General features: G+C 41.5%; 1 protein-coding gene across 2 annotated transcripts; it reads right to left on the minus strand.

Moving 5' to 3' along the window:
- Positions 1-26: 26 nt before the first annotated feature.
- Positions 27-13,744, minus strand: Mgme1 (mitochondrial genome maintenance exonuclease 1). Of its 2 annotated transcripts, none has more exons than XM_048348751.1 (5): positions 13,608-13,744; positions 12,181-12,763; positions 5,855-6,074; positions 1,511-1,643; positions 27-1,052 (listed from the first exon to the last, which is right to left on the minus strand). In XM_048348751.1, the coding sequence occupies exons 2-5, from the start codon at positions 12,713-12,715 to the stop codon at positions 891-893; spliced, it is 1,050 nt and encodes a 349-aa protein (XP_048204708.1). In that variant the 5' UTR covers positions 12,716-12,763; positions 13,608-13,744; the 3' UTR covers positions 27-890. The 2 variants fall into 2 exon arrangements, with proteins under 2 accessions (XP_048204708.1, XP_048204709.1); XM_048348752.1 differs by lacking the exon at positions 13,608-13,744 and adding an exon at positions 13,441-13,526.
- Between the last annotated feature and the right edge of the window lies 1 nt (position 13,745).

Consider the following 13,745-nt stretch of genomic DNA (forward strand, 5'->3'; position numbering starts at 1 on the left):
TTTACTACATGAAACAGAAGACTCTCTCCCAGGAGGGTGTTTTTACTTAACTTTCCCAAACCCAGGGACAACCAAGAACTTTTACTATATATCAAACACAAGGAAAAAAATGATTTCATTAGTGTCCCTTAGAGATGAAAAATTCCATGAGTGATAAACATTTTCCATATACATATATGATCTACTGACACCAGAAACAGCAAATGAAACCCTTGCAATGATTTTCACACTGGCCCTCACTACTGGGAAGCAAACGGTGGAAAACTGCCAATGATGTAGTTAGTGCACATGCTCCATCTTTCCAGATAGCACTGTTTACTCCAGGCTAATCATATATGTATGTAGTTAGTGTTAAACCTAAGTTTAGCTTACTAACTGCAACAATATAGAACCCCAAAATGCAAAAACACTTTTAGAAAACAGTGTTGGCAATGCTGATCAGCTGATGTGCTCTCCCTTTACACCAACTCCAGAGGTGCATGGCCCCTTCTCTCCCTGGGAAAATGCTTGGCACAGCACACCAAGCCTCATTGCCCCTCAATCTCAATTCAAAGCCTAGGCATCCTGCCAAGGACATAATAGTCTTATTTAAGGAAGTCCAAGAACCACCAATGTGACTGCCAATCCTGCTCGCCCTCTTTTCAGGTAAGTAACAGTCAGAGTAGTAAAGGCTACCTCGAATATTTACATGCAGTGACTTTTGGCTCTTTAAATCTAGGCTTCTGTGGCTTTTCAATTTTTTTGGTAACATTTCAACCAATTAATACTTTTGCTGGGTCAATGTAGCTCTCAAATTCAGCAGCACCTCTATTTTCAGAACATAATGAACTGCAATCTATCTTTTGAAGCAGTGTGAAAGGACTAAATACTTCCAAGTAATGTCCTGCCTCCTAATCTGGTTTCTGTATAGTCTGGTTCATTTCCTTTTCTGCATATTCTTCTAGTCGAAGAAGCCACTTGACCCAGTATTGGGAACACAGCTCCGCATCCATGAAATGTGGATGGGCAGGGGATCCATCTTTGTAGGCCACCACAATTAAGCCACATTGAACCTAAAGAAACACAGGAGGGGGTAACAAGTGTGAGAAGAAATGTACTTACTACCTTACATATGTAACTGTAAATCCTCTGTATATCACCTTGACAATAAAATTAAATAAATAAATAAAAAGAAACAGGGCAATTTCAATCTAGAAACATTACATCGAGAGTTTAGGTTCATTTCTTTCATGCTCCAGGGCAAATAAAGTCAGTACTAAGCAATCTACAGTAATATCTCCAAATTCAATTTCTAAGGTTGGTTAATAAAAGACTATACTGGGACATAAGACAATAAAGATGACACATAAAACAATGAAGAAAGTTCTGTGCTCATTAAAGAACTGTTTAAAAAAGCAGCACAAAAAGAGAAGAACAAGGAACAGAGTCAACAGTGGGATAAAAAGAGTAAAAACCATAAAGAGTTATATAGTTGTAAGTATGCATTAGGTAATACAAGCAGTCTTCTGACCTGAAAACTGTAGTTGGCATCATGATTTATGGCACCCATGTATGCCACAACTTGTAGTGGGTTGTCATATGTGTTTCGGATAAATGGCTTTGGCTTTTCTGATGTCTTCCAATCAATCACACACAGCTTTCCCCTGAAGAGAAACCATAGGAAGTCTTTGTAGGTAACATTTCAAACTGTAAAACTCTACTAGGGTAATTTTCCTTTTAGGCATTGCTTACTACTAGTCACTTAATTATTGTGACTTCTATTTTCCACTTCCCAAATGGGCTTTACTTAGGATTAGATCAGAAAATCTTCATGGGGCAAAGGGTATAGCCTGAAGGCAGAGTGCTTTTCTAGCACACATGAGGCACAGATTCGTATCCAGAGCAGTAGTCACACACAGAGGAAAAAGAAAGGAAGGAAGGAAGGAAGGAAGGAAGGAAGGAAGGAAGGAAGGAAGGAAGGAAGGAAGAAGGGGGATGGGGTATGGGGAGAGGGGAGGTATGATACTGTCTTTCCTCTGATCCCTTCCTCAGGTAGGGAATGACCCCATAAAGGGTGCTATGATGGAAAAATCTTCCCGAAGTACACCTTTAAAAACCTCAGATGTGTGTGGGTCATCTGGGAATATAGGAAAATAAGTTTTTTGCAGTTCAAATTTCTAAACTTCCTTAAAACTTAGTGGGATTTCTTGGACTCCCTTTAGCAACTGACATGAATTGAAATTATACCTATCATCATCATCTTTGTTGATTTTGATTTTTTTTGTTGTCTATGTGGCTTAAACTCAGGGCCTGGGCACTATCCCTGAGGATATTTTGTTCAACTACTCTACCCTTTGAGCCACAGTGTCACTTCTGGTTTTCTGGTAGTTAATTGGAGATAAAAGTCTCATGGACTTTCTTGCCTGGGCTGGCTTTGCACTACCATCCTCAGATCTCAGCCTCCTGTATAGATACGATTACAGGTTGAGCCATCAGTGCCTAGCCTTTTTTCATGTAACTATCAGAAGGAAGCTTACTATCAGCAGCAAAGTCTCTGTCATGAAGGATTATACACTATGGCTCTCGAAAAACTCCTTTGCTGCAGGGCACCAGTGGCACATGTCTATAATATACTTAGGAAACTGAGATTGGAGAATTTTGGTTTGGCACCAGTCTAGATAAATCCAGGCTCCAATTTCCAAATAACCACAGAGGCGGAGGCATGGTCAACTAGTAGAGAATTGGCTATTAGTGGAAACGATAGCATAAAGTCCTGAGTTCAAGCCCCAGTAACAGCAAAAGAATAAAACTACCATCACCACCACTACCACCAACAAACCCTCTTCCTCAAAAATCAAAGCCCTGGGTTCAATTCCCCAGCACCACATATACAGAAAATGGCCAGAAATGGCACTGTGGCTCAAGCGGCAGAGTGCTAGCCTTGAGCAAAAAGAAGCCAGGGACAGTGCTCAGGCCCTGAGTGCAAGACCCAGGACTGGCCAAAAAAAAAAAAAAAAAAATCAAAGGCTCAATCAATAATCACCAATCTCTGCTGACATACAAATAATAAAACCTGGCTCCTCCCCTAAAAGTTTACATATGCAGGGGACAGTATTTTCTTTCTTTTCTTCCTCCCTCCGTCCCTTCCCTCACCCTCCCTCTCTCTGTTCCCTCCCTCCCTCCTTCCTTTCTTTTTCTTTCCCTTCCTTCCTTTCTTTTTCTTTTCCTTCTTTCCTTCCTTCCTTCCTTCCTTCCTTCCTCCCTCCTTCCCCCCCCTCTCTCTTTTTCTCTCTCTCTCTCTTTCTTTCTTGTCCTGGGGCTTAAATTCAGGGCCTGGACACTGTCCCTGAGCTGCTTTTGCTCAAGGCTAGCATTCTGCCTCATGAGCCACAGCATCACTTCCAGCTTTTTCTGCTTATGTGGTACCGAGGAGTACAACCCAGGGTTTCATGCATGCTAAGGCAAGCACTCTACCACTAGGCCATATTCCCAGCCCAGAAGGCTATTTTCTTTTTTTTGCCAGTCCTGTGCCTTGGACTCTGGGCCTGAGCACTGTCCCTGGCTTCTTTTTGCTCAAGGCTAGCACTCTGCCACTTGAGCCACAGCGCCACTTCTGGCTGTTTTCTATATCTATGGAGCTGGGGAATTGAACCCAGGGCTTCAGGTATAGGAGGCAAGCACTCTTGCCACTAGGCCATATTCCCAGCCCCAGGCTATTTTCTTAAGATGCTCTTTCCCACCTCCTATATCCCAGTAGGGTTTTATACTTACCAATTATAGATATCAAAGGGATTGGAGGGCAATACAGAGAAACTTAGAGGACAGTATGCTAAGTTAAACAAGCTAGGTACAGAAATACCATTATTACATGATGTCTCTTAGATTCAAAACCTAAAGAAAATGAACATAGAAGAGTAGAAAAGTGGTTACCAGAGGCTGGAGACAAAGTGGGGGAAGGGAAGAGATACCTTTCAAAGGGCAGGAAGAATTTAAGTTTTAGTAATCTTAAATTACTAAATTGTATGGTGACTATATTTAATAATAAGGTATTATAGATTTAAATTACTAAGAGAATAAAGATTAATACTACAATAAATGGTGAGTGAGGTTGATAATGATAATTAATACATATAAACATACTTTACCCCACATATGTAATTATAATTACTATTTGTCAATCAGAAATTTAAAAAAGTGTCTTGGAGAATACAGCCAAATTAAAATTGCAATAAGGCAATTGTAAGCCATAGATAGAAGTGACTGCATAGCTCCTTTGGCTAAAGGGCAGCCCAAACAGGTTATTTTCTCAGATATGAGGTAGCGGGGCTGGGGATATGGCCTAGTGGCAAGAGAGCTTGCCTCGTATACATGAGGCCCTGGGTTCGATTCCCCAGCACCACATATACAGAAAACGGCCAGAAGTGGTGCTGTGTCTCAAGTGGCAGAGTGCTAGCCTTGAGCAAAAGGAAGCCAGGGACAGTGCTCAGGCCCTGAGTCCAAGGCCCAGGACTGGCCAAAAACAAAAAAAACAAAAACAAACAAACAAAAAAAACAGATATGAGGTAGTTATGCTTCAAAACTGTAGGTATGTTAAAGTCTTTAGATTAATGAATATCCTGTCTATTTGTGAGTACTTGAATGTGTTTCTGTGTGTGCCACATGCATGTGATTTTGAGGATGAACATGCTGCTGGAGATCAAACCCAGAGTCTTATGTGTATCACCACTAAGATATAACCCTAGTCCTGGCAATTGTTTCTTTCTTTTTTAACTTAAATTTTAACTAGATCTCCAAGGTTTACACAGAGCCCTTTTTCCTTATCCTATTGTTATCGCTCACATGGTTTCTTTTGAACAGGGGTATCTGGCAGGTTGGAGTAACTGGGAAAAACAGTAACACAGCAGAAATTTAAAATCTGCAGGAAGTTTTAGTAAGTTTAGAGTTCTTATCATATCAACCACTGCATGAAAGTCAGGAAGAGAGCTGATTTTCAGGGCCAATGGACAATAGTATAATCTTTAAGAAAACAGGAAAAATAACCAACAACCCAAGAAAAAGGGAAAATGAGAATGAAAATATAGAAATTGAACTGGCTTTTATGCTGGTATCTTTCTTGATAGGGGAAGACAGGCCATGCTAAGTATGTTGAAAAGTATACCTTTTCTTCGCCAGGAATGAAGTTGCTTTCCAACTATGCCAGTTCTTACCTTCATAGATTCTCAATTTTTTTTTTTTTTTTGGCCAGTCCTGGGGCTTGGACTCAGGGCCTGAGCAATGAATGTCCCTGGCTTCTTTTTTCTCAAGGCTAGCACTCTGCCACCTGAGCCACAGCGCCACTTCTGGCCATTTTCTGTATATGTGGTGCTGGGGAATCCAACCCAGGGCCTCATGTATACGAGGCAAACACTCTTGCCACTAGGCCATATCCCCAGCCCCGATTCTCAATTATTTTATCTAGAGTATACAGGTTTCATTTTTCTTTTTTTTTTTTTTTTGGGGGGGGGGAGGTGGGGACTGGTTCTGGGGCTTGAACAGGGCCTAGGCTCTGTCTCTGAGCCTCTCTGTGCTCAAGACTAGTGCTCTACTACGTCAGCTACAGTGCCACTTCTGGATTTTTCTGAGTAGTTTATTGGAGATAAGAGTCTCTGACAATCTTGTCAGGGCTGGCTTTGAACCATGATCCTCAGATCTCAGCCTCCTGAGTAGCTAGGATTACAGGCATAAACCACCAGCACCTAGCTACAGGTTTTGCTTTAAAGAGGCAATACCTATACAGAGTACGTGTATACACTTTGAAACAGGGATTTTGAGGACCATCTGTCCCAGCTGCCATTAATTCACAGACATGGTGTGATGGAAACAATCTCATACTTACTGATACTCAGCCACACAGTCCAGCAGACCTACATACTTTAAGGTCTCATGTTGAACAGCGCTTTCAAGAGCTAGTACTCCACTGACATCTTTCAAAATATGCTGTACACTTTCAATATAACCACATTGAAGGAGATTTTCATCTTTCTCTTGTAAGTTGCCTTGGGGTGAAAGTATGCTTTCCAAGGCTTCATGGAACTGTTTCCCTTGTAAAAAGTTGTCTGTAAAGAAAATCAAGGGAAAACAAATTAAAGCAAAAAAGAAGAAAAACAAATCCTATTTCTAAAAACCAAATGCTCTAAAAAAAAAAGGGAATAAAATTAAAACTTAGTTAAGCATTACCTTTAAGTGGCAATTCTTTAAGACACCAAATTTTACTTTTGGTTGTTTTTCTGTTGGTCGTGGGGCTTGAACTGAAGGCCTGGGCTCTGTTCCTGAGCTTTTTTTGCTCAAAGCTAAGCACTCTACCACTTTAAGCCACAATGCCACTTCCATTTTGGTTGTGTGTGGGCTTTTTTCCCCTCACCTCCTCTATCACTGGGGATTGAATCCAGGGCCTTTTGCATGCTAGGCAAGCAGTATACCACTGAGCTATATCCCTAGCACCTTTCTGGTTTGTTTGTTTTGAGGCTGGGTCTTGAACTCTGCACCTTTCTATTTCAGGCTCCAGGGTGCTAGGAAAACAGGTATCATGCTTGACAAATTTCAGCTTCTTCTTAAAACTGAAACAACTAAAGAAATTAGAATAGTTTAGAAATGAAATGTACAAAAATGAAGTATTTCTAGTAACAATAGGTCAAAGCTAGAACTGAATAGGACCACAGCCTTAGCACTGTATATTTTAATATTCGATTTTTTTTTGCCAGTCCTGGGCCTTGGACTCAGGGCCTGAGCACTGTCCCTGGGTTCTTTTTGCTCAAGGCTAGCACTCTGCCACTTGAGCCACAGCGCCACTTCTGGCCGTTTTCTGTATATGTGGTACTGGGGAATCGAACCTAGGGCCTCATGTATATGAGGCAGGCACTCTTGCCACTAGGCCATATCCCCAGCCCTTAATATTCGATTTTATAGGCTGTGGCTATAATAAAAGTCATTAAAAATTAAGGGAACTATGCTTGTTTAGTACTTCTTACAACCAAAACTTAGTTATGAACATAATTAAGGTGAGAGAATCCTTTTACTAACAGGATTAGTGCCAGGAATGGAATGAAAATCAAGGCACACACAAATTAAAAATAACTGAATTTGTAGGATTGTACTCATTTTTTTTTCCCAGTGCTGGAATAGATGGAAACAATTGCTATGTCCTGGATTACTTTTTCCTTTATACACCTTTAAGAAAAAAGAACACAGATTTAATAAGCAAAAGAAATAGTGCATTTTACTCGACTGTTGGCAAGAGGAGAGAAAGGGAGAATGGTTAGGCTAACCAATGGCCCTCATGCACTAAAACATTAATTTTCAAACAACCCTGCAAGATAAAAACCAATACTCATATTTTAATGAATGAGGCCCTTCTGATTTACTCGGTATTATTAATTTTCCCAAAAGCAAAAGGCTGGGCCAGCATCCTGGCAGCAATGCTTTTTCTTTCCAATTTACCATACAGAACAAGGGAGTCAAATTCAGAGCCCACTGTCTTGCCCCATATAGAAACAGAATAGGATATACACATACTTGGAGAAAGACCCACAGAATGGGAGGAGGACAATTTTATTCAATGAGGTAGTAGCATATTAAACCACATTACACTTGTCAAGTTTCTTTTTTTTTTTTTTTTTTTGCCAGTCCTGGGACTTGGACTCAGGGCCTGAACACTGTCCCTAGCTTCTTTTTTTTTTTTTTTTTTTGGCCAGTCCTGGGCCTTGAACTCAGGGCCTGAGCGCAGTCCCGTCCCTGGTTTCTTTTTGCTCAAGGTTAGCACTCTGCCACTTGAGCCACGACGCCACTTCTGGCCGTTTTCTGTATATGTGGTGCTGGGGAATCGAACCCAGGGCCTCATGTATACAAGGCAAGCACTCTTGCCACTAGGCCATATCCCCAGCCCCTGTCCCTAGTTTCTGTTTGCTGAAGGCTAGCAGTTACCACTTGAGCCACTTCTGGCTTTTTCTGTTTATGTGGTGCTGAGGAATCAAACCCAGGGCTTCATGTACGCTAAGCAAGCAATCTACTGCTAAGCCACATTCTCAAACCCTTGTCAAGTATTTTTTTAACAAAGACTTTGAAAGGTCAGGTCTACCGTTAGCAAAAAATGGAACTGATGCTGGGAAAATGTTTGGAGAACTAAATGGAACTTAATTTAGGAAGTTACTTATTCCACTCCACACATCGGTGGCTCAGCTGAGATTATTTGCATAAAAAAGACACATAGGATTGTAAGACTGGTAGGAGTAAAACCTAAAGAAAAGAAATGTAGGGCTCATCTGTATCTGAAATAGGATACAAACATGTTAAAAACAGGAAGAGGGTTGGGCACGCAACTCAGAGGTTGAGTGCTTGCTTAGCATGCAAGAAGAAGCCCTTGTTCCTATCCCCAAGACCACACACACACAAAAAAAAAAAAAAAGGAAAGAGAAAAACAAAAAGAATCTACTGCTACACAAATAGATAATTCATTCCTTGCTACAGACCTAACTGACCCCTGGCTAGATTCTTAATATATAATGTGACCATAAACATGGAAATCTAGATTTCAGGATTCCTTAAAATCTAAGGCTCAAAACATTAAATGTGTTTCAATTTACTAAAAGTAAAGTTAAAAGTGATTTAAGAGCAGGTTTATTAGGTGGGCAATGGTGGTGCTTGCCTATAATCTCTGCATTCAGACAGGAGGATCTGGAATTTGCCTTACTGAGTCTGTCCCAAAAACAAACAAGAAAAATAGATTTATTGTACACAGTACCAAAGCAGAGCATTCATTTAAAAAAAATAAAGGAATGACGGTGAAATGATTTTATGGTTCACTAGAAATGCACTGAAAAAAGGTCACGTCTCCAACATTTTGATGCCAGAATTGGAAAGATGGCTGGTATTTTTGGGGATTAGAAAAAAAAAAATCTGTTTAACAAGTGGGGTGGCTTTTGCCTATAATCCTAGCTACTCAGGAGTCTGAGATCTGAGGATCCCAGTTTGAAGGTGAAAACATAGGTCCCAGCCAACCCAGAGGACCATGCGGAGAAAATCACAGGCAGGAGAAGAAGGTTCATAAGGAGGTTTATTAGTGGGGCCATAGTTCCCATGGGAGAGGGAGCTACATGGCATCTGCACCTTATCCAGGTGGCAGCTTCTCTCTCTGGGGGTAAAGAGGAAGTAGTTATGTGGTGAGGAGTGGCTCATTAGATATGGGTGGATCTGGGGGCTAGTGGGAGGAGCTGAGGACCTGAGGCTAGGGAAATGCTAACAGAAGGAAGCTCAGGAAGAAAAGGTCAATGAGGGGCTGGGAATATGGCCTTGTGGCCAGTGCTTGCCTTGAAAAGGTCAATGAGACTCTCATCTCCAAGTACCCAGCAAAAAGCTGGAAGTGAAGGTATGTCTTAAGTGACAGAGTGTTAATCTTGAGCAGAAAAGCTAAAGCCTAGGGCCAAAGCCCTAAAATTCAAGTCCTAGTACACACAAGCGTATTTATACCCACACTGATCAGTTTAACAACAAAAATTAGGTCCCAGACCTTTCCACTATGAATGGACTCAAATATAAATCAGCGTAAGTTGGGAGCCAGTGGTTCATGCCTGTAATCCTAACTACTCAGGAGGCTGAGCTCTGAGGTTATCAGTTCCATACCAGCCTGGGCAGGAAAAGTCTGTGAGACTCTTATTTCCAATTAACCAACAGAAAACCAGAAGAGGCGCTGTGGCTCAAGTGGTAGAGTGTAGCTAGCCTTGGGTGAAAAAGCTCAGGGACAGTGCCCAGGCCCCTGAGTTCCAGCCCTATGACTGCAAAAAAATAAAAAAAATAAAAAAAAAATAATAATAACAATAATAAAAAAGAGAATAAATAAGAGTAAGTCAGATTTTCCTACTCTTACCCATCTTCAAAAGGCAACTGAAACCTAGGAAATTGTTCAAGTGTTTGGAAGAATGCCAGTTCTGAGCACATCTCTACGATGTGGATGTTGGAAAGGCCAGGCAAAAGGAAATTCATCACATATTCTGCAGACTCACTAATCCATCAATTTAGTGAGTATGACACGCTTGCTTTCTTTTCCCTTCTTCCTATATCTGCGATTGTTTCCCTAATTTTTTTGACCAGTTCGGACAGGCCCTAGGAACTGTCCCTGAGCTTTATTGTTCAAGGCTAGTACTTTAACACTTAACTTACACACCAGAGTGTTATGGAAGTCACAAAGCTGACTCTGAAATTCTGCCTGGGTAATTAAGGCTAATTCACATTCCACACAGAAATTCCTTTCCTTTATTAAGGGGGCCACATGATCTAGTAGGTTTCTGCCTTTATATTTCTTATCAGTAATTTCACCCTGGCTCAAGGGAAATTAAAATGATTCCTCATATGGAAGCTATCAATTCTTCACTCTAGTGATGCAAATAAAAAATGTCATTAAAAGATTTTTATGTTGCCTGTTTAGAAGCAGTTTGATAGTTGTCACTAATTATAATAATAAATTAAGCAAGGCTCCAGTGGCTTACTCCTGTAATCCTAGCTACTCAGGGGACTGTGATTTAAGGATCATGGTTCCAAGCCAGCAGTGGCAGGAAAGCCCACCAGACTCTTATTTCCAATTAACTACCAAAAAAAAGCTGGAAGTGGAGCTGTGGCTCAAGTGGTAGAGTGCTGGCCATGAGCAAGAAAGCTCCTGGACAGAGCACAGACCCTGAACTCAAGCCCCAGGACCAGCACTAAAAAACAAAACCAACCAAATAAGAAATTACTCCCTGAATATACTTACCTCACACTGCCAAAGAATATTACAAGGGGCTTGACTATATTCAGATACCACTTACATACTTAGTATTTTCCTTTAAAACGTAAGTGACTACACAGTTTATTTTACATGCTTAAATTCTCCTCTTTTTTTTTTTTTGGTCAGGCAAGTTGGAGGGGGGGAGCAAACTGGGGGTCCACATGAGATGGAGGTGCACAGAGACAGAGGGGAAGGAACAAGAGAAAAAAAAAAGTGAATGAGGTATTCTTTTTTTTTTTTTTCCAGGCAGCTTTTACTTCTTTTTTCCCTCCCTAAGATGCCTGAAAATAAGTATAATATTCCCAAATAAAAAGTATTACTAGCTGGGTGCTGGTAGCACATGCCTGTAATCCTAGCTACTCAGAAGGCTATCTGAGGTTCCAGGTTTGAAGCCAGCACAGGCAAAAAGTCCATGAGATTATTTCCAATTAATTACCAAAAGGCTGTGTCTCAACTGGTAGAGTGATAGCCCTGAGGAAAAAAGTTCAGGGACAGTAACCAAGCCTTGAATTCAAGACCCAGAACTGGTACACAGAAGTGCCTCTATGCTGTATGTGCTGCTTGCTCTTGGGTAAGCATAGGCTAGGGAACATCTACGAGAAACTTGACCTTACAAACGTCACATGTATGATCCTACAGTTGCCTGTGCTAGTGGTATGGATTGTTTTTTGCTTTTTCCTCTGTTTTTGAGAGAAATTCTCATTACTTATCCCAGAATAGCTTCAAATTCTCCATCCTCCAGCTTCAACCTCCTGAGTGCAGGGATTACACATGATGCCACCAAGACTGTCTTGAGTCTTTTTTTCTTTTTAATAACGGAATCTGTGTTGAGGAAGTTATTCTTGTTGAAAGCTAAAGTTTATTTACTCTCATTTCCTAATCAAACGCATCTGATTGGCTTGATTTACCAAGATGGAAATATGGATCATGTATTTTGGCTTGTTACCAGGGCCTTTAATTTACCAGTAAACTTGCAATTAGTAATGAGTATTTACTAGGTTATGAGCAGAATACCTACTAAACAGCTAGAATTTCATCATCAGGTGACTGATTTTTTCTATAACCAAGGAAAACAAAGAATTCTAATACTTTGTAGCTTAGAGATTAAATAAATTTCATGCATAAAATTAATCTCTGTGCTTTACTGTTACCTATGAGATTAATCATATCTGATTAATCATAGATAGGATATAATCATATATCTATATAATCATATCTATGTTTCAAAATAGTGTCACTTATGAGTATAATTGTATCTATGTTTCAAAAGTTTCAAGGATTAAGCAAGTTGATAATGCTATTTAATGCTAATTACCTGACAGTAGTTTCTCACTAGTATTAAAGCTTTAGTCTTATCAATGCTCTATGATTTAGAAAACAGTAGGCATAGACAGAATTAAGAGAATTACTTGAAGTATATTCTGCAAATCCATCTTCTCCCAGTTCCAGAATCATCCGCTTTTTCCACCTCTCCAAAACGAAAATCTGTTCTGACGCCATGGTTTGCTGAAGGACATGGGTTACACTCGGTACTGCCTTCTTTTGCAAAGGAATTTTTAAAGGAATTGAAGAATCACTCTTATGTGGCTTTTTACTTCTCTCTGTATTGAAGAGAGGAAACCAGTTTTGTGGAACTTTTGCCTCATTTGGTTTGGGGGGGTTATGTCTAATCACAGGTCCATAAAGTAAAGCATCTTCTTCCAACAATGACTCTGGGGTCTGGGCTTGGGCTTGGCCTCCAAACGACAAAACAGACTTGACTAGTCGAGAATATTTTGCTTGGTCCACTTCTTCATAAGGATTTTTTTTCTTCCGGACATATGAATAAGAGGAAGTGGAGAAACCCACAAAAGGGCCAGGGCCTGATCTTAGAGAAAACATTTTTGAACTTCTTATTTGTCTACAAATGGTCTGAAATGCCTTCATCGTGAGTTTTTTCCCCATATTTCTCAAAGGTCTGCAAAGTAGAGGTTCTTTCTAAATTTCATATTCCTATTCAAAGAGAAAGGATGTGTTAGGTATCAGGCATTTTATACATTGGAAACAGTAAATTGAAAGCTGCAGGAGAATAGAATTGTAAATAAAAATTGTATTCAAAGGTATGAAAGCGTGGAGCACCTGCCTAGCGAGGCCTAGAGTTCACACCAACATGGCGGGGGTGGGGGTAGAATTTATAAGGATACTCATTAGTACCCTGCTGGGGGCAAGACTCTTCCAATGGTTACGCTAAGAAATGTGCTGCTCGAACACTAAAACCGAAGAACAGACAGGCATGCCTCCCCTCCCCCCCTGTAATCCAATACTTGGGGGGGGGCGGGGCGGCAGCAGGACCCAGAGGTCCAAACCAGCCCGTTCAGTGTGGCTGGCGGGTGTGCGTGCGCGCGCGCCCGCCCGCACGTCGGTTCGTTAAGAACAGTAAGCCTTATCTCGCTTGGGTCCAGTTTTACAGACGCGGAACTGGAACCTGAGGCGGAGCCCGTCACCAGTCGTAGGTAGGAGAGGATAAGCGGTCAGCAAGGCCCGCCAGCGTGATCTCCAAGGGGCGGACACCCACACCGCCAAGATGAGGACCCACGACACGGACAAGACGGGTATGGCCCCTCGGGAGGGAGTCTGGATAAGGAAGGAGCGATTCTAACAGACGCCTCGGCTACCGCAGCAGTTTGTACCTGAGAGCCACTACATCTGGTCAAAAACCAGGGGCGCCAACAGCTTCTGGAGACCGGAACTTTATCCTTCCCGCGCTTTACTTTGGGGCCAGGCCACGCCCCCAGACAACGCAGCCCCAGCCTGCACTGCGACATTCACGATCCACCCTCCTCTGCCCCTAGCTCACCAGCTCCGAGTAGCTTTTGGTGAGGAGCCTCTTGCCTTCAGGCGGAAGGGCGGGCATCTCCAAATCTCGTGTGCTTGCTCTCACGAGGTCTTGATACGTCACTACTCGTCGCCATCTTGGGCTTGGGCTGAGCAATAA

Source organism: Perognathus longimembris, chromosome 6 (assembly GCF_023159225.1).
Source record: "Perognathus longimembris pacificus isolate PPM17 chromosome 6, ASM2315922v1, whole genome shotgun sequence".
Classification (NCBI taxonomy): Eukaryota; Metazoa; Chordata; class Mammalia; order Rodentia; family Heteromyidae; genus Perognathus; species Perognathus longimembris.